We start from the raw sequence: 24,288 nt of genomic DNA on the forward strand, positions 1-24,288 counted from the left end.
ACTCTGAATTACAGCACCAAACAAAACCACACTGCTTCAACACTCAAAGCCTGTGAAACCCACCTCAGGAACCTATTTACAACCAGGGAAACTGTACAGAGTCTTGGCCATATGAAAGCACTCAAAAAAAAAGCCAACTGACTATACATACCATATACCATAGTCAAACTTTCAAGAAAAAAAGTATATAAAGAAACCCCAACCAAACAATAGCAAATTAAAAACAAAACAAAACAACACAACAACAAACATCAAGTTTCAGTTCCTTCTGAGAAGGAATCAGTGCAAGAAGTACAAGAATTGAGAAAGTCACTGTTTTGTTACATCTGAAGGATTGCACTAGCTCCCTAACAGGCTGAAATGTGTGAAATTAAAGTAATAAATTCAGAATCTGGATGGCAAAGAAGCTCAAGAGAAAGTTGAAACCTAATCCAAGACAAAAAAGCAATCCAAACCTTCAAAGACAACGAAGATATATTAAGAAACAAACTAAACTTCTGGAACTGAAAAATTCACTATAGGAATTTCAAATTACAGTTGGAAGTCTTAACAATAGGCACGATCAAACAGAAAAAACAATTTCAGATCCTGAAGATCACTCCTTCAAATCAACAGTCACACAAAATAAAGAAAAAAAGATTTTAAAAAATGAACAAAGCCTCTGAGAAATAAGAGATTATGTAAAACAACCAAACCTATGACTCATTTTGCTTTCTTAAGAGAAGAGAAAGCAAACAACATGAAAAGCATATTTGAGGATATAACCCACAGAAATTTCCCCAATCTTGTTAGAGAAATGAATGAGCAAATATAAGAAATGCAGAGATTCCCTGCAAGAAACCCCAAGACAGTCATCACTGTTTCCAAGATCAATGCGAAAGAAAAATCTTAAATGCAGCAAGAGAAAAAGGTCAAATCACCTATGAAGGGAACCCTATCACGCTAACAGAGGACTTCTTGTCAGAAAACATAGAAGCCTAAAGAGACTGGGGCCCAAGCCTGTAATCCCAGCACTTTCGGAGGCCGAGGCAGGTGGATCACGAGGTCAAGAGATCGAGACCATCCTGGTCAACATGGTGAAACCCCATCTCTACTAAAAATACAAAAAAAATTAGCTGGGCATGGTGGCGCGTGCCTGTAATCCCAGCTACTTGGGAGGCTGAGGCAGGAGAATTGCCTGAACCCAGGAGGCGGAGGTTGCGGTGAGCCGAGATCACGCCATTGCACTCCAGCCTGGGTAACAAGAGCGAAACTCCGTCTCAAAAAAAAAAAAAAAAAAAAAAAAGGAGACTAGGGCCTACTTTTAGAATTCTTAAACAAAATTCTAACCAAAAATTTCATCTCATGCTATACTAAGCTGGTAAGTGTAGAAATAAAATACTTCTCAGAGAAGCAATCGCTAAGAGAATTCATTACCACAAGACTAGCCTTAAAAGAGCTGCTTAAGAAAGTTGGAAACATGAAAACAAAAGAACAATAACTGCTACCACAGAAACACACATAAGCGCATAGCCCAAAGACCCCACAGGGCAACTACACAATCAACACTAAAAGGCAACCAGCTAACAACAGGAAGACAGGACGAAAACCTCACATATCAATATTAATGTTGAATGTCAACAGTCTAAAAGCTCCACTTAATAGACAGTGTGGAAAATTGCATTAAAATATGTTCTGCTGTCTCCAACAGATCCATCTCACATGTAACAATACTCATAGGCTCAAAGTAAAGTAATGGAAAATATCTAACCCTCACATGAAAAACAAAACAGAGAAGAGGTCGTACTTAAATCAGATAAAACTGACTTTAAATCAACAACAGTTAAAAAAGGACAAAGAAGGCAATTACATAATGATAAAGAGTTCAATTCATCAAGAAGACTTAAGTCTCTTAAACATATATGCATCCAAAATTGGAGCACCCAAATTCATAAAACATTCATTAAAAATTTCTAGATATACAAAAAGACTTGGACAGACATATAGTAATAGTGGGGGAATGTCACGACCCCACTCACAGCATTAGACAGATAATTGAGGCAGAAAACTAACCAAGGAATTCTGAACTTAAATTCAGTGCAATGGACCTAACTGACATCTACAGAATACTCTGCACAACCACCACAGAATTAACATTCTTCTCATGTGAACGTGAAACATGCTCGAAGATCAGTCATATCCTTGGTCACAAACTAAATCTTAAAAAATTCAAAACAATCAAAATCATACCAAGCATATTCTCAGAACACAGTCAAATAAAAAAAAATTTATATCAAGAGGAAATCTCAAAAACAGAAAATTACACAATAAATAAACAACTTTCGCCTAATGATTTTTGGGTAAACAACAAAATTGAGACAGAAAACAAAAAATTCTTTGAATCAAATGATAACAAAGATACAACTTACCAAAATCTTTAGGATACAGTAAAAGCAATGTTAAGAGAAATGTTTTTAGTGCCAAATACCTACAGCAAGAAGGCAGAAAAATGTCATTTAACAGTCTAACATCACATCTAGAGAAACGTAAAACAAGAAAAAGAACTAACCCAAAAGGTAGCAGACAAAAATAAATAACTAAAATCGGAGCATAACTGAATGAAATTGAAGCCGAGAAATCCATATAAAATCAATAAAACCAAAAGTTGTTTCTTTGAAAAGATAAACAAGATCAATAGACTACTGTCTAGATTACCAAAGTGATGGTGGTGGGGAGGGGGAGAGAAATGATCCAAATGAGTAAGCACAATCGGAAATGACAGATGTTACAGCTGATGCCAGAAAAATAAAAAGATACTCAGACACTATATTAACACTTCTTTGCACAAAAACTAGAAAATCTAGAGAAAATAGATAAATTCCTAGAAACACACACTCTTACAAGACTAAATCAGAAAGAAACAGAAACCCTGAACAGGCAAATATTGACTTACGAAAATGAATCCGTAACAAAAAACCTACTAACCAAAAAAAGCCCTGGACCAGATGTATTCAGATGAATTACATTAGATGAATAAAGAAGAGCTGGTACCAATCGTACTGAAACTACTCCAAAAAAAAAAAAAAATCAAGGTGGGGATCCTCAGATGAATTCTACAAGATGGATAAAGAAGAGCTAATGTCAATTTTACTGAAACTATTCAAAAAAATCAAGGGGAAAGGAATCCTTCCTAACACATTCTATCCAGCCAGCAACACTGATACCAAAACCTGGCAAAGAAAATTATACACCAATATCACTGATGAACAGAGATGTAAAAATCCTCAACAAAATACTGTTATAGCAAACTAGATCCAATAGCACATTCAAAAATTAATCCACTACAATCAAGTAGGTTTCATATGTGGGATGCCAAGTTGGTTCAACATACACAAATCAATAAATGTAATACACCACCCACACATAATCAAAAACAAAAACCATATGAACATCACAATAGGCACAGAAAAAGTTTTCAATAATGTCCAGCATCTATTCATGAAAAAAATCCTCGACAAACCACACATCAAAGGGATATACTTCAAAATAATAAGAGCAATCTATGACAAAGCCACAGGGAACGTCTTACTGAACAGGAGACAAAAGCTGGAACTGTTCTTCTTGAGAACTGAAACAAACAAGACAAGAATGTCCACTCTCTACTGCTATTCAACATACTATTAGAAGTCTTCACAAGAGCAATAAGGCAAGAAAAAGAAACAAAAGGCATCCCAATGGGAAAAAGATTAAGTTAAAGTATCTCTCTTTGCAGACCAAATGATTCTACATTTAGAAAACCCTAAAGAATCTGCCAAAAGACCTGGTAAACAATTTCAGTATGGTTTCAGAATACAAAAATCAGCATACAAAAATTAGTATCATTTCTTTTCTTTTCTTTCTTTTTTTTTAATAAAGACGGGGTTTTACCACATTGGTTGGGCTTGTCTTGAACTCCTGACCTCAGGTGATCCGCCTGCCTTGGCCTCCAAAGTGCTTGGATTACAGGCATGAGCCACCATGACCAGCCAAAAATTAATTATCATTTCTATAAACCAGTAACATTCAAGCAGAGACCCAAATCAAGAACATATTCTTATTCACAACTGCCACACATGTACCCAAAGAATTACCTAGGAATACATGTAACCAAAGAAGTGAAAGATTTCTACAAGGGGAACTACAAAAACACTGTTGAAAGAAATCACCAATGATACAAATAAATGGAAAAACATCCCATGCTCATGGATTGGAAGGCTCACTATCATTAAAATGGCCATTCTACCCAAAGCGATCTACAGGTTCAGTACTATTCCTCTCAATTTACCTTGATTTTTCACAGAATTAGAAAAAAAAAATTATAAAGCTATTCTAAAATTTATATGGAATCCAAGCAGAGCTCAAACAGCCACAGTAATCCTAAGCAAAGTAACAAAGTCGGAGGGATCAGATAATTCAACATCAAACTATACTACAAAGCTACAGTAACCAAAACAGCATGGTATTGGTATAAAAATAGACATGCAGACCAATGGAATAAAATAGATGACCCAGAAGTAAAGTTACACATCTAAAATCACCTGATCTTTGGCAAAGTCTATACAAATAAACAATGGGGAATAAACACCTATTCAATAAATGGTGCTGGGGTAACTGGCTAGCCATATGCAAAAGAATGAAACTGGACCCCTACCTCTCCATATATGCAAAATCAACTCAAGATGGATTAAAGACTTAAAAATAAGACCTAAAACTAAAAATCCTAGATGAAAACCTAAGAAATATTCTTTTGGACACTGGCCTAGGCAAATATTTTCTATGACGGTCTTCAAAAGCAGTTGCAAATAACAGAAGTTGACAAGCGTAATCTAAGTAAACCTAAGAGCTTCTATACAGCAAAAGAAACTATCAACAGAATAAACTGACAACCTACACAACAGAAGAAAATACAAACTATGCATCTGATAAATGACTCATGTCCAGAATTTATAATAAATTTTAAAAACTGAACAAGCAAAAAATAAAGAACCCCCATTAAAACGTGGACAAAGGATATGAACTGACACTCTCAAAAGACAACCTACAAGTAGCCAAAAAACATGAAAAATGCTTATCAACAGTAATCATTGGAGAAATGCAAATCAAAAATACAATGAGACACCATTTCACATTAGTCAGAATGGCTGTTATAGAAAGTCAAAAAATACATGCTTGCAAGGTTATGGAGAAAAGGGGAAGCTAATACACCAATAGTGGAAATGTCACTGTGGAAAGCAGTTGGGAGATTTTTTCAAGAAACTAAAATTACAACTACCACTCTACCTAGCAATCTCATTACTGGGTATATACATAAAGGAAAATAAATAGTTCTACCAGAAAAACACATGTACTCGTATGTTCACTGTAGCGTTATTCACAATAGCAAAGACATGGAATCAATCCAGGTGCTCATCCATGGTGGATTAAATTAAGAAAATGTGGTGCATATACACCAGAGACTAATATGCAGCCATTACAAACAACAAAATCACGTCCTATGAATCAACATGAATGTAGCTGGAGACATAATTTCATGCAGAAAAGGAAAACCAAATATTGTATGTTCTCACAAGTGGAAGCTAAACCTTGGGTGCATACAGACATATACATTAGAACAATAGATGCTAGGGACTCCAAAAAGAGGGAGGGAGGGAAGGAGAGAGGCCAAAAGCTAAAAAACTTCCTATCTGGGTGATGGGCTCAATAATGCCCAATCCTCAGCATCACACAATATACTCATGTAATAACCTACACATGTATTACATGAATCTAAAATTTTTAAAAAGACTTGTTAAGATGTGAACATTTAAGACCTAACACCGTAAAAACCCTAGAAGAAAACGTAGGCAAAAAACCATCAAGGGCATAGGCACAGGCAAGGACTTCATGACTAAAACACAAAAGCCAAAATAGACAAATAGGATCTAATTAAACTCCAGAGCTTCTGTACAGCAAAAGAAACAATCATTAGAGTGAACCAGCAACCAACAGAACAGGAAAAAATTTTTGCAATCTACCCATCTGGCAAAAAGCTAATATCCAGAATCTATAAAGAACTACAACAGATTTACAAGAAAAAAAAAAAAAAAAACAAATACATTCAAAAGTGAGTGAAGGATACGAACAGACACCTTTCAAAAGAAGATATATATGAAGCCAATAAACATATGAAAAAATGCATTAGTCATTAGACAAATGCAAATCAAAACCACATTGAGATATCATCTCACTCGGGTTAGAATGGCGATCATTAAGAAATCTGGAGACAGCAGGTGCTGAAGAGCATGTGGAGAAATAGGAACACTTTTACACAGTTGGTGGGAGTGTAAATTAGTTCAACCATTGTGGAAGACAGTGTGGCGATTCCTCAAGGATCTAGAAACAGAAATTCCATTTGACCCGGCAATCCCATTACTGGGTATATACCCAAAGGACTATAAATCATTCTATTATAAAGATACAGGCACACATCTGTTTATTGCAACACTGTTTACAACAGCAGAGACCTGGGACCAACCCAAATGCCCATCAGTGATAGACAGGACAAAGAAAATATGGCACATATACAACCATGGAATACTTTGCAGTCAAAAAAATGAAGAGTTCATATCCTTTGTAGGGACATGGATCAGTCTGGAAACCATTATTCTCAGCAAACTGACACAAGAACAGAAAATCAAACATTGCATGTTCTTACTTATAGGCAGGTTTTGAGCAATGAGAACATGGGGAAACAGGGAGGGAAGCATCACACACTGGGGTCTGTCAGTGGGGGATAGGGGATGGACAGCAGGGAGTGAGGAGGGTAGGGATGGGTAATGTGGGGAGAAATGCCAGATATAGGTGACAGGGGTATGGAGGCAGCAAACCACCTTGCCATATATGTACCTACACAACAATCCTGCATGATCTGCACAGGTACCCCAGAACCTAAAGTACAATAAATATAATGTAAAATAAAGATAAAACTTCTTATAGAGATAGATGTTCTTAAATATGCATACATTTTTATACTTTTCTCTGAAGAATTGTTTACAAGACATATGATACTGACTTAAAAATAAAATTATATTTAATTGATGAGACTTTATTTGTGGCTTTTTTTTCCAGAGCAAATCTTGAAATAAAACCAATACCAAATGTGTTTTTTCCCATGATTTTTTTCCTTTCAGTTGGAATCTACTAAAAAAGAAGAAACTAACATATTATTATCAGGTGTAGTAAATACAGTCTATGAGTAGTACACTGCCCATATTTCTTTGTCAAAATGCCTTAGTGTGTTCCAGCCTGACTTCCACCACCAGCACCTGCATTTCTTTGACTGGCTGGCTTTCTTTGACAAATTAAGTCCACCAGTGCTGGAGAAGTAATGCCTTTGCCAAGAGAATAGTACTCAGCAAATGGCTGATGAGATCTGGCATATAAATACCTCAGCTCCCCCACCACTTGAGTAGGAAGGTTGACATATGTGTTCTACACAGGCTCCCAGAGATCCCACAGCAGAATTAAGCTTCAGTGACTTATAACACTGACTGTATAAACACATCTTTTTTGGCTGCTTTCCTTCCTAGACTGTTTCCCACTCCCCTCCTATGTTTCCTTAACTTCCAGTATGAACTTCTTTCACTTCAATCACTGTCTTTGGATCTGTTCTAAAAGAAACTCAAAATAAGACAAGTGTGTTTTCAACTTTGACAAGTGCTTGTGCAGACCAGGCCTCTCTGACCAGTGGCTGTCTCTATCTTTCTCTTTCTCTGCCTCCCACTCATGGCACCCTTCTTGGTGCCTCCAGCTTCTCTGCCTATCTTACCCCTTACCTTTCTTGCCCCTGCACTGAGCCTACTGCTGGCTTGGCCCTGGTAGCTGCATGTCATAGGACCTGGCTTTGTCTGACACCACCTTCCCTCTTTGCTTTATGGGACTGCTGTCTACCAAGTCTGTGATGATATGGGCATGGACACAGCCATTCTCAGCCATGTAAAAAATATATACATTTATTATCAGATTTTATCTACCAAAAAACTACGAAGTAAGAAAAGCAGAATTCAACTCATTTTACAGAAGAAGAACAGAGAGAATAAGTAACTTCCCCAAAATGACAGACCTGGTAAGAGGTAGAGTTTGGAGAAGAACTCTGCCCTGTTTTCTTTTTGTTTCTATTTGTCTGCACACTTCAGGACAGAGGCATAAAAAAATGCCTCTATGGGCCACAGTCTTCACTGTCTCTTATCAATGTCTCTTTTTAAGCATACAAAATGTCATAGATAAAATCATATTTGCTAAGGCATACTAAAGAAAATCCACTTACAGATGGGCACAGTGGCTCAGGACTATAATCCAAGAACTTTGAGGGGGCAAGGCAGGAGAACTGCTTGAGTCTAGGAGTTCAAGACCACCCTGGGCAACACAGCAAGACCCTGTCTCTTGGGGAAAAAAAGACCAGGCACAGTGGCATGCACTTGGAGTCCCAGGTACTTGGGACACTGAGGCAGGAGGATCACTTGAGCCAAGAGTTCAAGGCTGTGGTGAGCTATGATAGCACCTCTGCCAAGGTGACAGAGTGAGACTCTAACTCTATAAACAAAATTAAAATTTTTAAAAACTTTAAAAATAAGCACACATTTACAAACCAATCATACTTGCTGATGACGTTCAATACATACAACCATCCTAAACATTAAATATAGGTCCGCATAACCCTAAGCTCTAGCTATCTCAGTTTTTCAAATGTTCTTTTTTTTTTTTTTTTTTTTTCCGGAAAAAAGAAAATCACTCATTGTGATTATATGCTAGATGGGTTAGCTTTCTTGGGTGTAAAATATCTAGGAAGACAAAATTATATCTAAGGTTACCTAGGCTTCTCACTTTCAATACTCTGATATTTGGGGCTGGACTATTTATTGGGTGTAGGAGGCTGGCCTTTGTATTTTAGGTGTTTAGCAGCATTCCTGGCCTCTATCACTAACTGCCAGTAGTGGATAGTTGCCCTGAAAATTGAGACAATCTAAAATGTATCTAGACACTACCAAATGTCACTACCAAAAACCCAGCTTGACAAAGCATTTATGGAGAAGATCTCAAAAGCAATCTAAACAAAGTAAAATATTGACAAGTGGGACCTAATTAAACTAAAAAGCTTTGGCACAGCAAAAAAAAAAAAAACCCAACTATCAAAAGAGTAAACAGACACCCTACAGAATGGTAGAAAACATTCGCAAACTATGTACCTGACAAACGTCTATTATCCAGAATCTATAAGAAACTTAAACAAATCAACAATCATAAAATAAATAACCCAACTAAAAAGTAGGCAAGTACATGAACAGACACTTCTCAAAAGAAGACAGACAGCGGGTAACAAATATATGGAAAGAAGCTCCGCACATCACTAATCATCAGAGAAATGCAAATTAAATCCACAATGGGATACCATCTCACACGAGTCAGAATGGCTATTTTTTAAAAGTCAAAACATAATAGATGCTGGCAAGGCTGTAAAGAAAAGGGAACACATACACTACTGGTGGGAATGTAAATCAGTACAGCTATTATGGAAAACGGTATGGAGATGTCTCAAAGAACTTAAAATAGAACTACCATTTGACCCAGCAATCCCATTGCTGGGCATATATCCAAAAGAAAATAAATTGTTCTACCAAAATGACACATGCATTTGTATGTTCATTGCAGCACTATTCTCAATAGCAAAGACATAGCACCAACCGAGGTGTCTATCATAGTGTAAAGAAAGAAAATGTGGTACATACACAACAACAAGAAATAGTACACAGCCATAAAAAGAATGAACTCATGTCCTCTGTAGCAATATGGATGCAGCTGAAGGCCATTATCCAAAGCAAATTAACAGAAACAGAAAATCCAGTAATGCACGTTCTTACTTAAAAGTAGGAGCTAAACATTGGATACACATGGACATAAAGATGTGAACAATAGACACTGCAGGCTATTAGAGAGAGGAGGAGGAAAAGGCTGAAAAACTACTAATTTGTTCTATACTCAGTAACTGGGTGATGAGATCATTCAAGCTCCAAACCTTTATCATGCAATGTACCAAAGTAACAAACCTGCACAGGTATCTGCTAACCTAATATAAAGGTTCTACCAAACAAACAAAAAAAAGTCTGATACCCTCCCAAAAAAGATTATAATATGTTAAAGCATTCCGTAAGAATGTTGAACAATTTTTTATATACTTTAATAAACCATAAAAAATAATGAAAAACAATGCCTTAATATGTTTTATACCTAAGGAATACTCTAAGAAGAATATTAAAAGGCAGTATCAAAAATTTATGAGATTTCCTAAATTTACAATGTTAACTGGCATTAACACAACAGTGATGAAATATTTGCATCAGGCCCTTCTTTATGTAACAGAAGTGTATCAGTGACAAAAATGGATAAAATCCATTCTTTCAGATGCTTATATATTACTGGGGTCATGGCAAAAAGCGGATGGAAAAAATAACATAAGTAAATTATGTAGCATATAGTTAAGGTGACAAGTACTATGGAAAAAAAAAAAAACAGGAGAGGGAGAGATAGTATGGGGACCGGGGAGGAGGAGGAGAAAAAGGGGCTAATTTTAGTGTGGTCAGGAAAGGTCTTGTTGAGAGGCCACCGTTTGTGTGAAAAATTAAAGGTAAGGGAATAATTTATTGCTCTAAAATTATTTCAAATTATTTTTCTTTGTATAACTGAATTTTGAATATTGAAAACTTTCTGAAAGTACTGTTCTTTCTAAATAATGCCATATTTCAAAAACATATACATGTTGTAAAAACTATGTCTAATTTATTATGGCAACCACTTATTCAAAGAGGCTAGCTCTGATTTCATATCCTTGTCCTCCATCTACAGGAGAAATGTGAAAATGTTCCCAAAAATATGAGACCAACTTGATTATTATATAGTAATAATAGTAATTATTTTATTATTACCAGATTAAAAAAACAGGAGAGAATAGATAAAACAAGAATGTAAGAACTGAAAAAGTCTAGTGATGGGTACAAGAAGGCATGCCATTTATATTATTCTCTCAAAATACGTACGTTTAAAAAAAAAAACAGAAAAAGTTAGAGAAAAAAATTAGAAACTGTTAATTTTTACCACCCTAATATTGTCTCAAAGAGAGTATGTTTCTATGTTGATTTATCACAGTATTTCCTACTCACCAAATGTAAAAAGGAGGCAACAAACTCAGTTATGTGAATTCAGTGGCAGTTACTAACATGAACTCTGCTACTAATGTAACATATCAATTTCACTTTTAATTCTGTGGCAAAGAGTTTCTAACACTCTAATACAATGACTGCCAGAGTTGTTAACAATGTCTTAATTAATCCCTTCTGAAGAAAATTAAATTTACCATGGATGGGAAGGACACTGGATATCGACTGTTCCAATTTCCTCTAGTGGTGATACATAGTATTGCCACAGCAATAGATAAACATGAAAAAATAGTGTAGGCATGTAACTTGATATGGTTGATACTAATTTTTTAAATCAACACTAAAGCAGTGCTCATCCTAAAAAGAAATTGTGTGTGTACACACACAAATGTGTACATAGGTAGTGAGAAAGAATATATATTTTGACTAACAAATGATCTTTTCCTAAATACTAAACATAATTTCTCATTCCTATATTAAGCTGTATTAAACTTCAGAATATTGATGCTTACAAAGTACACTTACCACTTGTCCATTGTGTGGGTTCTTATGAGCATATGGAGGTCCACGGATATGGTTCCACATCTGGCCAGAAGTCATAGCAAAGACTATACACTGAAAAACAGGGTACAATGTTTCGATATGTAAACCAGAGAATACAGAATAATGCGTTTCTAAAACACAATGGTCATGATGAAACTAACTTGTAAAAATCATTTATCACCTCACCCATTTAAAAAAATTTCACTTACTAACTATAGGACCTTGAGTAAGTTGCTTATTCTCCCTGCATCAGATTCCGTATCTACAAAATTGGGAGGCCAGCTCTGTTAAAGAAATGTGTTAATGATTACATTGGATAACATATGTGAAGCATCTGGCATGGTGACAGACAATCTGATATTATGTGCTCAACTGAGCCAGTCAAAAGCACAGATGAGACACTTGATGTTTTAGAGATATTTTAAAGGACACGATAATCATTTTCTATATCCTCTAAACATCATTCTTCTATTAGTCTGGATAACCAAAAGCCTACATTCTTAGATTACAGTACTTAGATCCCCATAAGTACCTAAATATTTTCAGCAAAATGTGTGACATAGTAAATTCAGAAGATGTTTAGAGATGGAAGAAATCACAAAAAGACACAGCCAGGAATAACTCAGAGATTATATACCTGCTGGATATATCAGAAAAAGCTGTATTTGGAAAACTAATATTGAAGATCCAAGGCATTGCAGGGAGGGTGGGAGAGAAAATATAAACCAGAAGTCACACTTCAATCAGTGTAACTTATGTGTAAGTTTTTGTTTAAATCACAAAATATTTTTACATTAACGAACCGGGACTCCTTTAGATTAAATGTTTTCTAGGTTGAAACAGTACCTATACTTCCTGCTGTCGTATACCTTGCCCAATCACTCTTTACTTCAGCTTCCTGGCTCTCAGAGGCATTTGTACCACCCAAAAAAACCAAAAACCAAAAAACAAACAAAAACACCAAAGGCAAGAATGAGCAACACATGACTGAGGGTCGAAATATTCTAGGTTGGCATAATTTTTAAGGGAGGAAAAGGGAAGAAGATGGGGCACATAAGAAACAATACCTAAATCAAGAATATAAATTTAGATTCTGTTCTCTGCTTGGGAGCCAAAGTGTTTCAACAGACTATGATAAAATAGCTTTAGAGAGGTTAATCTGAATCCTTTTCTGACTTTCTTGAGAATAACTCTGAAATTAACTCAGCTTTGTTTAAAGCCAGATTTGACTTACAGACTTAAGCCTAGGTTGGAATATTTTCTGAGTAAAGATTTTACAAAATATTTTCAGTTAAACTTGGTAAAGACACTAGAATATTAGGCCCAGGCCCAAAGTGACCACAGAGAGTGATTCACCATCTAAAAACATAAATTAAAAATTTGAAATTGTTAATTGACACAAGAACAGAAAGCCAAACGCTGCATGTTCTCACTCATAGGTAGGTGGTGAACAATGAGAACTTGTGGACTCAGGCAGAGGAGCATCACACCCTGGGGGCAGTTGGTGGGAGGTAGGGGAGAGACAGCGGTGGGTGGGGAGAAAGGGATAACATCGGGAGAAATGCCAGATATAGTATGCACCTAAAGTAAGATTTTAAAAAAGGGTGGGGGGAAGCATAGTCAAAGAATTAAGTGGACAAATTAAGTAATCTGAAGTAATCTAGAAGTCTAAGAATAAAATTTGAAATAAAAAAAATTTGCAATTGTTATGTGCGAGAAATAAAGTCTATATTTAATTTATAGGAATATTGTATCAGTGAATTTGAGAGTATATTGAAGTTGATTATTTATGCTACAGATGCAGTATTTTAGGCAGAGTATATTTTAGAATCCAGAAAAAGGAGTTAGACACAGTAGCATGTGCCTATAGTCTCAGCTACTCAGAAGACTGAGATGGGAGGATCCTAGGATTTCAGATCCAGCCTGGGCAACATAATAAGACCTTGAGCCCTTAAAAAAAAAACTGCAGGCCAGGGACAGTGGCTCATGCCTGTAATCTCAGTACTTTGGGAGGCTGAGGCAGGTGGATCGCTTGAGCTCAAGAGTTTGAGACCAGCCTGGGCAACATGGCAAAATCCCGTATCTACAAAAATCACAAAAATTTGCCAGGCATGGTAATTTGCACCTGTAGTCTCAGCTACTGAGGTGGCTGAGGTGAGAAGATCATTTGAGGTGGGAGGTCAAGGCTGCAGTGAGCCATGATCATACCACTGGATTCCAGCTTTGGCAACAGAGCAAGACCCTGTCTTAAAAAAAAATCCAGGAAAAGATACATCTTATGACCAAAAACATTTACAGTATAAACAAATTACCTTTTGTTTTTAATAAACACTTGGTTATATACAGTTTTATCTTGTTATGCCCTAACCCTTGTCACTAAACCAGCAACGGTAACTATGGTATGTATCTCTGGTTTTGTCTTTACCTATATGCTCATTCCTTCTTTGCCTCCTTTTATTGATTCCACGATATTCCAATATTGAATGACAAAAGCACACGGTCATGTATGTATCTCAGAAAGATGGCACTAATCACAGAAAGGAAAATAGACTGGAGAAATCAGTTTGGAGGCTGACACCTAAATACTCATGAGAGACTACTATGGTCTATTTCATGGTACAGTTAATTGAGAGAAGCAGACATATAAGGCAAATATTTAATATGTAGAGTCCTTAAGTTTTGGTGATTGAGTAATATGACAGAAAAAAAGAGAATCAAAACTAACCCCACTGTTTGTGATTTATGACTGGAGCAGCAGAGTATTATGGCCCAATGAGATACAGAAGCAAATAAGGGTGAAAGGGAAGAAGGTAACACAGATTTGGAGTTCATTTTCAAAAGGACTGACTCTAATGTGCTTACAAAACATTCACTTCAAAAAACTGTTGGATAGTGAGACTTCTACGAGACACTTACACATACTGTTTAGTAACTGACATCTAAGAAAAAGCTATCGATTTGGGAATTGTGAGCACACAGTTGTTACTATAGTCATAGGAATGGATGAAATTGTTCTAGAACAGCAGGTAGGGTGAGAGAAGAAAAGAAAGCATAGGAAAGAATTCCATCAGCTGGTTCATGAACAGCTGCCCAGGACTCTGAGACACAGAAGTCAGAGACTTAGAAATAAAGTGAAGAAAACAGGTATACTGGCTAAGCCACCGCACCTGTAATTCCAGCACTATGGGAGGCTGAGGCAAGAGGATCACTTGAACCTAGGAGTTTGAGACCAGCCAGGCTAACATGGCAAATCCTCGCCTCCATAAAAAAATACAAAAATTAGTCAGGCCTGGTGGCATGCACCTGTAGTCTGAGGATGAGGTAGGAGAACTACCTGAGCCCAGGAGGTGAAGGTTGCAGTGAGCTAAAATCATGCCACTGCACTCCAGCATGTACATCTTGCGAGGGCCAGCAGGGCAGGAGGGCAGGGGAGCAGGGAGACAGAAAGAGAGGGAGACAGAGAGGCAAGGGGTGGGGAGAGAGTGGGGGAAGAGAGAAGAGTGACAGAAGACAGGCAGAGGCGGGGAAAGAGGAGAGAGAGGGAGTGAGAGACAGAGGGGAGAGAAAATGAGAGGGGAGAGACAGAAGAGACAGAGAAGGTAAGAGAGAGAGACCATCTAAAAAGTCTCACTTGTTTTGGCTATGAAAATATTTAACCAACTAAGATATTCACAATCGGTAGCATCTACCCAAGAACGTTCCATGTTCTTAAGACAGACCACTAGTATGTTTAAAGTGCCTTGCCTAGAACTTGATCTTAACAGTTGAGAATGGAGGTTTGTAAATTGTAATACTCAAGCTGCAGGTGTATCTTCAGTACCTGTGCAACCTTGAGCAAGTTCATTGCTTTGGGCCTGTTTCCTTTTCTGTAACACTAGGATAATACTGGTATCCATCTTTCTAAACTGCAGGGATTTTAACTAGGTTAATTCATGTAGCGCACTTAAATATTGCACACAATACACAACACAAGCTCAGTGAATATTATTATTCCAAAGCCCTCCACAATTTGCTCCCATAATCCTAAATGGCGCCATGTTCCATCACTCCTTAACTGCCACTGCACCCTCCATTTAGATCACTCTTCTTGCTTCCCCCTACATCCATGATGGTAATGCCTGTATCTATATCTCGTTAATGCTGTGTTAACCCAGTCAACCTTCTACTAAACCAGGGTTAACTCATGGCCCGTAAATGGTTCTCCAGGGAACCCTTCCAGTTTATTCATTTGACAATGACTTACTGGAGCACTGCTGTACACCGGGTATGTTACTGGACACTAGAGATTTAAGAATGAATGAGATAAAGATGCTTCCCATCCTCAGCTGGAAATCCTGAATAAGTGACATGTGCCCTGACATAAAAAATATTTCTCATTTATTCATTCAAGATTTATTCACTAAGAGCATACTATATACTTAAGAACTGATTTAGAAGCTGGGGATAAAGCAATGAACAAAAATATGAAGTAGAAATCTGTCATTAAGGAGCTTACATTGTACAGGGAAGAAAAGAGATAAGAGCAGTAGCAATACTACTTACGGTATGTCACAACTTTAAAAAAACTCATCCTAATACATGATTTACTCAAGATTCCATGAAATGGTTTAATAAAACAAAAGCAGGTTCAAACCTAGATCAATATGCAGAATCATTTGAAGTAGTGACAGATGTATTTACTCATACAGCTCTGGCACTTTTCATAAGAAACAACAAAACACTGAGTAACATGCAGTTCTAAAATGCAAAATAGCCTAGGTTTCAGGTTTATAAAAATTCTCATAACTGATGTGTCCTTTTTTGGTTGTAACAACAGAAATGTCACCATTTCATTACTTTCAGCAATCTGAAAGTTTTAATTTTGCAATTTGACTTTTTTATTTAATTATATTCATAGAAAAAGGGCATAATTCATAGTTATAGCTAAATTAATTTTCACAAAACAAACACATCCTTGCAACTACCATTGGAAATCAAGCAAATGAACACTATCAGAAAGACAGGAGCTCTCTTATGTCTCTTCCTAATCATAATCTACATAACCTTCCCAAGGTAAGAAACATTTTCTTGAAAATTATATATCAAAGGGTATGTAAATACTCAGTTTTAGTAGATAGAACCAAACACATTTCTCAGGAGGTTGAATGGAATTTATATTCCAAATAGTAGTACATGATATATAGTTTTACCAGTAATTGGTATTAGCTTTTTTATATTTATATTCCAAAAAGCAGTTGATTTACACGTTTACCAATAATTGGTATTAGCTGTGTGGCTGTGTGTGTTCATTCTAGATCTTCTGGTAAAGGTCTCATAGTGTCATACTGTCGTTTTATTTTGCATTTCCTTGATTAATAAGGTTGAATAACTTTTCATATGTTTAGTGAAATTTGGACATTTCTGTAAAGTGCCCAGCGAGTAATTTACCCCTCTTAAAATTTGGTTGTCTTTTTCTTATTGTTTTGTCAATGTTCTTTATATTTCTGGATACAAGTTCTTTATTAAATATATACATAGCAAACAGTCCTTACCAAACATGAGCCTTGTATTTCATCTTATTAATGGTGATTTTTGACAAACAGACGTTCTTCTTTTTAATGTAGTTCAGTGTAACAACTATTCCTTCTTCTATGGTTACCACTTCTTAAGTTCTGTTTTAAGAAATCCTTGCCCAACCACCAGTCATGGAGATACATATCCATGCTCTCTTCTAAAAGTGCAAATGTTTACATTTTACATTTAGATTCACAATTCCTCTTGAGTTAATGTTTTGTATATGGTGGGAGGTAAAAGTTGAAATTCACCTTTTCCCATGTGGATATCCAGCTGGTCCAGCAATATTTATCAAAAATGCCATACGTACTCCCTGCACTCCAAGGCCACTTTGGTTATAAATCAAGTGATTTTATAAGCCTGAGTATGCTTCTGGACTATAGATGCTGTTCCATATGTCTTTTTGTGAACTGAATACCATGAAGGCTTAAATATTAAAGATCTATAATAAATGTTAATATCCATAAGTGTAAATTCTCCAGCATTATTCTTCTTTAATACTGTTTCATTACCCTCTGCCAAAGTATCACTGTCAATTTCAACACAAGAAAATATGAACAAATTTTGCTCAAGGTCAAGGTGGATATCTTTACAATGTTGAGTCTACCAATCTATGAACAGGTTAACTTGCCATTTAAATTTTTTAAAAAATTTATTTGAGGCTGGGCACGGTGGCTTACGCCTGTAATCCAAGCACTTTGGGAGGCTGAGGCAGGTGGATCACCTGAAATTGGGATTTCAAGATCAACCTGACCAACAAGGAGAAACCCTGTCTCTACTAAAAAAAAACAAAATTAGTCAGGTGTGGTGGTGCGCACCTGTAATCCCAGCTACTCGGGAGCCTGGGCTACTAGAGCAAAACTCTGTCAAAAAAAAATTTTATGTGAATAATATTTTCAGTTGTCAGTGTGCATACCTTTTATGAGACTGATTCAAGAATTTTTTTGATGCTGTGACAACAGACTTTTTAAACTTTTTTTATGATTCATTATGATATAAATCATTACGATTTACTGTGTATTCATCAACCTTACTGAATTTACCAATTAGGTCTAATTTTTTTTCTATCTACAATATCAAATCACCTGCTAAAGAGAGCAATAGTTTTACTGGGATGTGTGTAAGTTTTTTGTTTTGGTCTTACTGCCCTGCTCAGGATCCTAGCAAAACATTCAAGAACAAGCATCTTGTGTTATTCCTTACCTCAGGAATTTCAGTAAGTTGCAAAATACGATGTTTACTGTATGTTTTTAAATCAGATTAAGGAAGTTCCCTTCTATTTTGTTTTCTTTTTTTCTTATTCCCACATAAGCACTGAACCTATCAAATGCTTATATACACATATTAAAGATAATTTTTTAACTATTAGCATAGAGAATTACACTGATAATTTTCACATAGGAAACCATCCTTGTATTAGTGAAATAACTCGACAATGTATTACCATTTTTATTTCTTACTATCTCAAATTTCCAGTGTTTTCTTCAGAATAAATGCATCTATATCTATGAGAAAAACTGGCTTAACATTTTTCTATTTTTAAATGTCCCTGTCAGACATTAGAATCAAAGTTTTTCTTGCTTCAGAAAATAGAGGCATTTTCTTTTTTTATTCACAGAGAAGTATACATAAGATTAGTACTATGTCTTCTCAAATGCTTAGAAGAGTTAGTCATCACAGAATGAAGATTTTAGCAATGGATTCAACTACTTTAGCAATAGATTCGATCCATACTGGAGTAGGCAGACTTGGTCACTCTTCTTGCGTTGGTTTTGTTTGCTGGTTTAAAGTTGTTCAATTTACTTGATATTTCCATTCTTGTCAACTTGATATTGTCAATAGTGATGTGTAATCACCCTAATCCAACTGGGGAATGCAATGAGCCATGGCTGGATTATGGCCTTGGCAAAGCTCTGTCTGTATTTGATGCTAGCCACAGAAAATTTTCAAATAAGAGTCCAGTGCATCGCAAATTTTAATTTCTCATTCACAAGACTGAAAAATATTCTATTCTTCTTTTTAGAAGCTTTCCACTTGACATTTTATCCATTTACCACCAGCATACGTCCCAAGACTTGAGACTTGTGAAATTTCTACCGAAAACTCTGCTTAATTTTTTTGTTTCTCCACAGAATCAGACACTTGGGTGTCTAAAGTTTCATACAGTATCAGAAATGGTTTTTAAGTGACACTAGACAATAATCCTGAAAAGAACAAAACTAAAAAGCTACTCAGATATTTGTTGCAGTTAATTCAAAGAACACCTTCAAAGGTAGTCCTTTGGGAAGTATTCTGTTTTCTACATTTGTGTTTTCTTTGAGTCATAAACAATACCATGTTGAGACACCAAGATTTGGAACAGATGTTCATCAAAGTATTTGTATGCTACTGATGTATCTGTCTGATTTACCTTCCTCACTACCCATGTAAGGTCCCTGAGGGCAGGGCTCATATTCTTGTCTTTTTAACTTATCTTTGTATCTCCACATGGTTCTTCATAGATCTTGACACATGGTAGCTTTCAAATTCTTGTTGAATGGTCAATAAAGAATAAACATGAACAAACATAGAATAAGGTAAATGCACTGAAACACATATCAGTATTCTAAGAATCATCAATATGTGAATATATGAGATTTCTAGAAAAAAAAGTACTAGTCCCAATCATGACCTACAATGCTATAAATAACAGTGAAAAAAAAAACAAAACCCATGTTATAAAATTCCCATAAACCTATTTATTCATGTAACTTTCACTCATACAACAAATATTTATTGAACACTTTCTACATGCCAGGCACAATTCTAAATGCTATGGCTACATATACAAAGCAGATACCAATCCTTACACCTCATTGTAGTGGGAGAACATTTACTTTCCACATTTATTTAACATTCAGTAAATATGAATGAACAAAATCACATTATATCTTTCTCACATCCAGAGGTTATATCCTTGTGGTGAGCTGAGAACACCAATGGCCCAAGGCATCCTCTTCTAAGTGTCTATTTTCCTTGCTTTTCAAAACAAACTGCTCAGATCCTACAGTTTTCCAAAGGGACAAGATGTTCAGAACCATTTCAACTACAGCAACTTTGCTTTTAGCTATTCTATGCAATAAACTTTGATGAAAGATTTGATTTGGAAAATTTGGGAAAAACATTTCACATTGTATTTAAAAAAATAATCATTATATGCTTTTTTGGGTTCATAATTATTTCATAGATGTCCACTATATAGTGGATATAGTTTTGAAAATCAAAAGATTTCATTTTCTTCTGAAAAATATGAAATTAACACCATGAGTTAATTTGAAGGTATCTTAATCAGCTGAATATTAAAATAAGCTGCTAATGAAAGTGAAAATTTTAATGCTAACTACACAGAAAGTATGTAATATTTGAAATACATTTTATACAATCTCTGTATATTCCATGTTTTTAAAATATTAAAATGTTATTACGTTATAAGTAATTTAATGACATTACTTAATAAACAGGTGGTATAAATTGGCAGAGTAAGAACAGACATGCATGTCAGGGAATTTACACTCTATACACTTCTACTATTCACAAGTCAATAATTTATGGTCAATTTTTTAAAACTTGGTTTCAGTGCTATACAGAAATACTATCATTATTTTTTCCATTTATATTCAATCCATATACTGCATTTGTTAAAAAAAAAAAAAAAAGGAAAGAAAACAGATGAGAAGTATCTTTATGGTCATTTCAGCAACAACAACCAAAAAAGCTTCCTAAGACAAAGTCTTCAATTCCATGGAAAGGAAATATGCATTGAGGAAAACAATTTCAACAAGTATCTAAAACAACTATAGAGGTGGATTAAGAAGACTAGCCGTGCATGAAGTGTAGTAGATTCATGTATGGAAACTTCACAGTGAGGCTTATTTAATTGTGACTTTATAATAAGATAAGCAGAAACTCAGCCAACAACACTCAAATTCAAAAATCTATCCATATATGAATAGTTTAAAAATGTTCTTTGAGTTATTGAGGGCACTGCTTCCTCTTACTACAGAAAATTAAGAATTAGATATATTAAGTATATTCTAAAAACTTAGGAATTCATTTTAAAATTCTGTTTTCCTAACTCTTTACACAAATTGCTGCTCATAGAAATACCTGTTTGCAAAAACCATACCTAACTTCAAATGGCCAAATGGCATAGCTGCCTGATGAGCAAAACTGTCTGGGGTCATCCAAAAACAAGTTACTTCATTGGAAAAAATGTTATCAGCAATTATTTCCTTTTCATTTTTAAAGAGAACAACATAAAGATTATTTGTATATATCAAAAGTTATATAATTTCATTCAAATAAATTTGAAAGGAAAAAGACCCTTTTCTACCCTATTTGAACTCAGAGCCATCGGTAGCTCTGGTCACAAGAAATAAATTTCTATGGATAAATCACAATGTGTACATGCCAAAGCACCTTCCATGAATGTGAATATTGTATAGTAATGTATACTAATTTCCAATTTGAAGATTTGCAAAGAATTTAAATAATTAAAATGACGAAATTTGGGGCAAAAGAAACAGGAGGGTATAGGAGTCATCCTACAATACAGATAGTATTAAAAAGCAGAAAACAACTTCTATCCTACTGTGATTTACTGTGATTATAAGGTTGGGTTATTAGATGATTTTAATGATACTTATCTTTCATGCTTTAACGTGCATAACCTTAGGATATTTTCCTTTGTGTTTGAAATGAATGTTGCTACTCATACTACTAATATTTTCTGGCTTGAAATGACAGTTACCTATGAATAGGTTGTTATGAAGAGCTTCATTATGGGCTACAAAACATACTATTTTAACTCATTTTGTTTCAAAGTCAATATTGTTTTCTCAAGACCATAAACTATGTATCTATGCTACACTCTGAAATTAGGTACTAGTGAATTTCAATATTTTACTCAATCATTCTACTTTAAATTCATCATAAAGCAAGTAATGTATATGCTTATTGTCCACCATCCTCCATATTTAGGGGGTGAGAGAAGGCAGAAGGAAGTGAAACCAGAACCAATCAATGATACATATTCTGTTCTATGAACAATCATCAGGATCTAGAAATAGTAGTTAACAAAAATTTTTGCACCATTAGGAAGCATAAGACCAGGAAGATTTACTTATGAATACCTTTAGCTCTTTTTTAAAACTCAGAACCAGGAAGCTCTGACATATATGTATGTTTTAATATTTGCTTGTATTACTTCCTCTGTGTCAAGAAATTGCAACCTGTCTCTATCCTACACCCTACAGCATATGATAGCTTCCTCTCTCCCAGCATACACTTCATTCTTACCCTAACTTTAAGTCACATACAATAAAATTACTACAGTTAAAAAAAAGAAAAAAAACACCAGCCTTAGAATACAGTCTACCCAGAACGAAGTGTTCATAACACTAAATAATTCTCCTTGGAAGTACTTCTGTATAGGTTCAATGATAAAAAGACACAACAGCTAAATGCACCTAGAGTTGTTCTTTACTAAAAAGTCAGCATGGGGCTAGAGATTCTGTACCAGATATTTCTCTCATTCATTTTCCTCCCTTTGTACATACTCTTTTTGTGCTATGGAAGCTATCTACTCTTAAATGGTTCATTACTATTTTATTTTAAGAGCTTTCCTTTCACTGTGCAATCAACGGCTTTCATGAGAGTTTGCATAAGTCAGATGGACAATATTTTGGCAAATTTAAAAATAAGTATTGTTTTCCTTACTTTCAAAGAAAAATAAGTTATTCATTAATTTAAATAAGACAAATGTTTGAGAATTTGAATAAATAGGTCAGCATTTCGAACACTCTCTTGACTTTCTAAGGAAATCTCATAATAGGATAAGAAAAATTTGATATGAACAAATTCAGCCTTTCAACTTATAAGCAACAATCAAGGGGTGATATCAGGAAGGCAATGGTAAAGAAGACTCAAATTATATATTTAATCTGATTGTTTAAGTGATTTAAAGAGTTTCCAAAGTCCAAACAAAAGTATATCTGTATTAATAAGAAAAACTGGAAGAGATGCTGAAAACTATTACAAAAGTTGATTAATATTTTATTTATTTATATTAATATTTATAAAGTATTGTCTTTTAAAACACATTGTTTGAAAATATGTCTGTTCTCTGTAGCCTGTTTCTGACTTCTAAAAGGCTGTGATAGGGGAGCAGGCATATCTGCCAAGATACCTTAGAATATCTTCTGCCATGCCAGGTTAATTCGCTTTCAAAGATTCAAAGTAACAGCCAATAATAATAATAATAATAAATCTGTATAACATAGCAGAGGTTTTCAATAAAATTGATCAACTGAAGTATTTAGCATCTATACATCATAGAAATGATTTGCAGTCATGATAGCTCATTGTATCTACTGGGTTGAATATCCAACATATAAGATATGTGCCCAGATTTAAAGAAGCCCAGCTTTGTGTAAACAATACACAACTTGCAGTCAGACAAATGAGATCCAATCTCAATTCAGGCACTTTCTAGGTATGTAACCTTTTGCAAGTTGACCTTACTGAATCTTTGTTTCCTTGCTTATCATATGAGGACAGTATAAATTCCTCTACACAATTATGAAGCATACCCCAAAAGAAGAAAGAGATCAGTAAATAGTAATGCCAATTATCACTAGCTTACAATGCAGTAATTCTGGAGCTCTTTTTGAGGAAAAAGAATAATGTAGGTTATTTTTATTTGAGTATAATTCATTAATGAGACATTAATTTTTGATAGACTAAAATAGTGACAAGATGTTAACTGTTAAATACCAGAGAAGTTTTAATTTTGCAATGACACATTGAAAATAGCACATTTTTACCAAGAAACCTGGGCAGCTTTACTGAATGAAGCAACTTGAAAACTTGCATGGAAAAAAGCCAGAGCACTTTTGAACTTAATGACTAAGGTAATTAAGATCACCCATAGTGTCCAATTACTTTA

The 24,288-nt window shown here is 35.1% G+C and overlaps 1 protein-coding gene across 8 annotated transcripts in view; it reads right to left on the reverse strand.

Moving 5' to 3' along the window:
- The window catches only part of TUSC3 (tumor suppressor candidate 3), a 205,419-nt gene that overhangs the window by 81,338 nt on the left and 99,793 nt on the right, over nt 1–24,288 (reverse strand). For 7 of the 8 annotated variants that reach the window (XR_013525572.1, XR_008475907.2, XR_013525573.1 and 4 more), the window contains exon 6: nt 11,733–11,822. Coding sequence is in view for 4 of the 8 variants with exons in the window: in XM_008979244.5 (XP_008977492.1) it covers nt 11,733–11,822 (90 nt within the window). In the remaining 4 variants the exon portion in view is untranslated. Of the gene's footprint in view, nt 1–3,860; nt 5,535–11,732; nt 11,823–24,288 lie in introns of those variants that run through there. The other variant, XM_054243802.2, reaches the window with a different exon arrangement.

Source organism: Callithrix jacchus, chromosome 13, assembly GCF_049354715.1.
Source record: "Callithrix jacchus isolate 240 chromosome 13, calJac240_pri, whole genome shotgun sequence".
Classification (NCBI taxonomy): domain Eukaryota; kingdom Metazoa; phylum Chordata; class Mammalia; order Primates; family Cebidae; genus Callithrix; species Callithrix jacchus.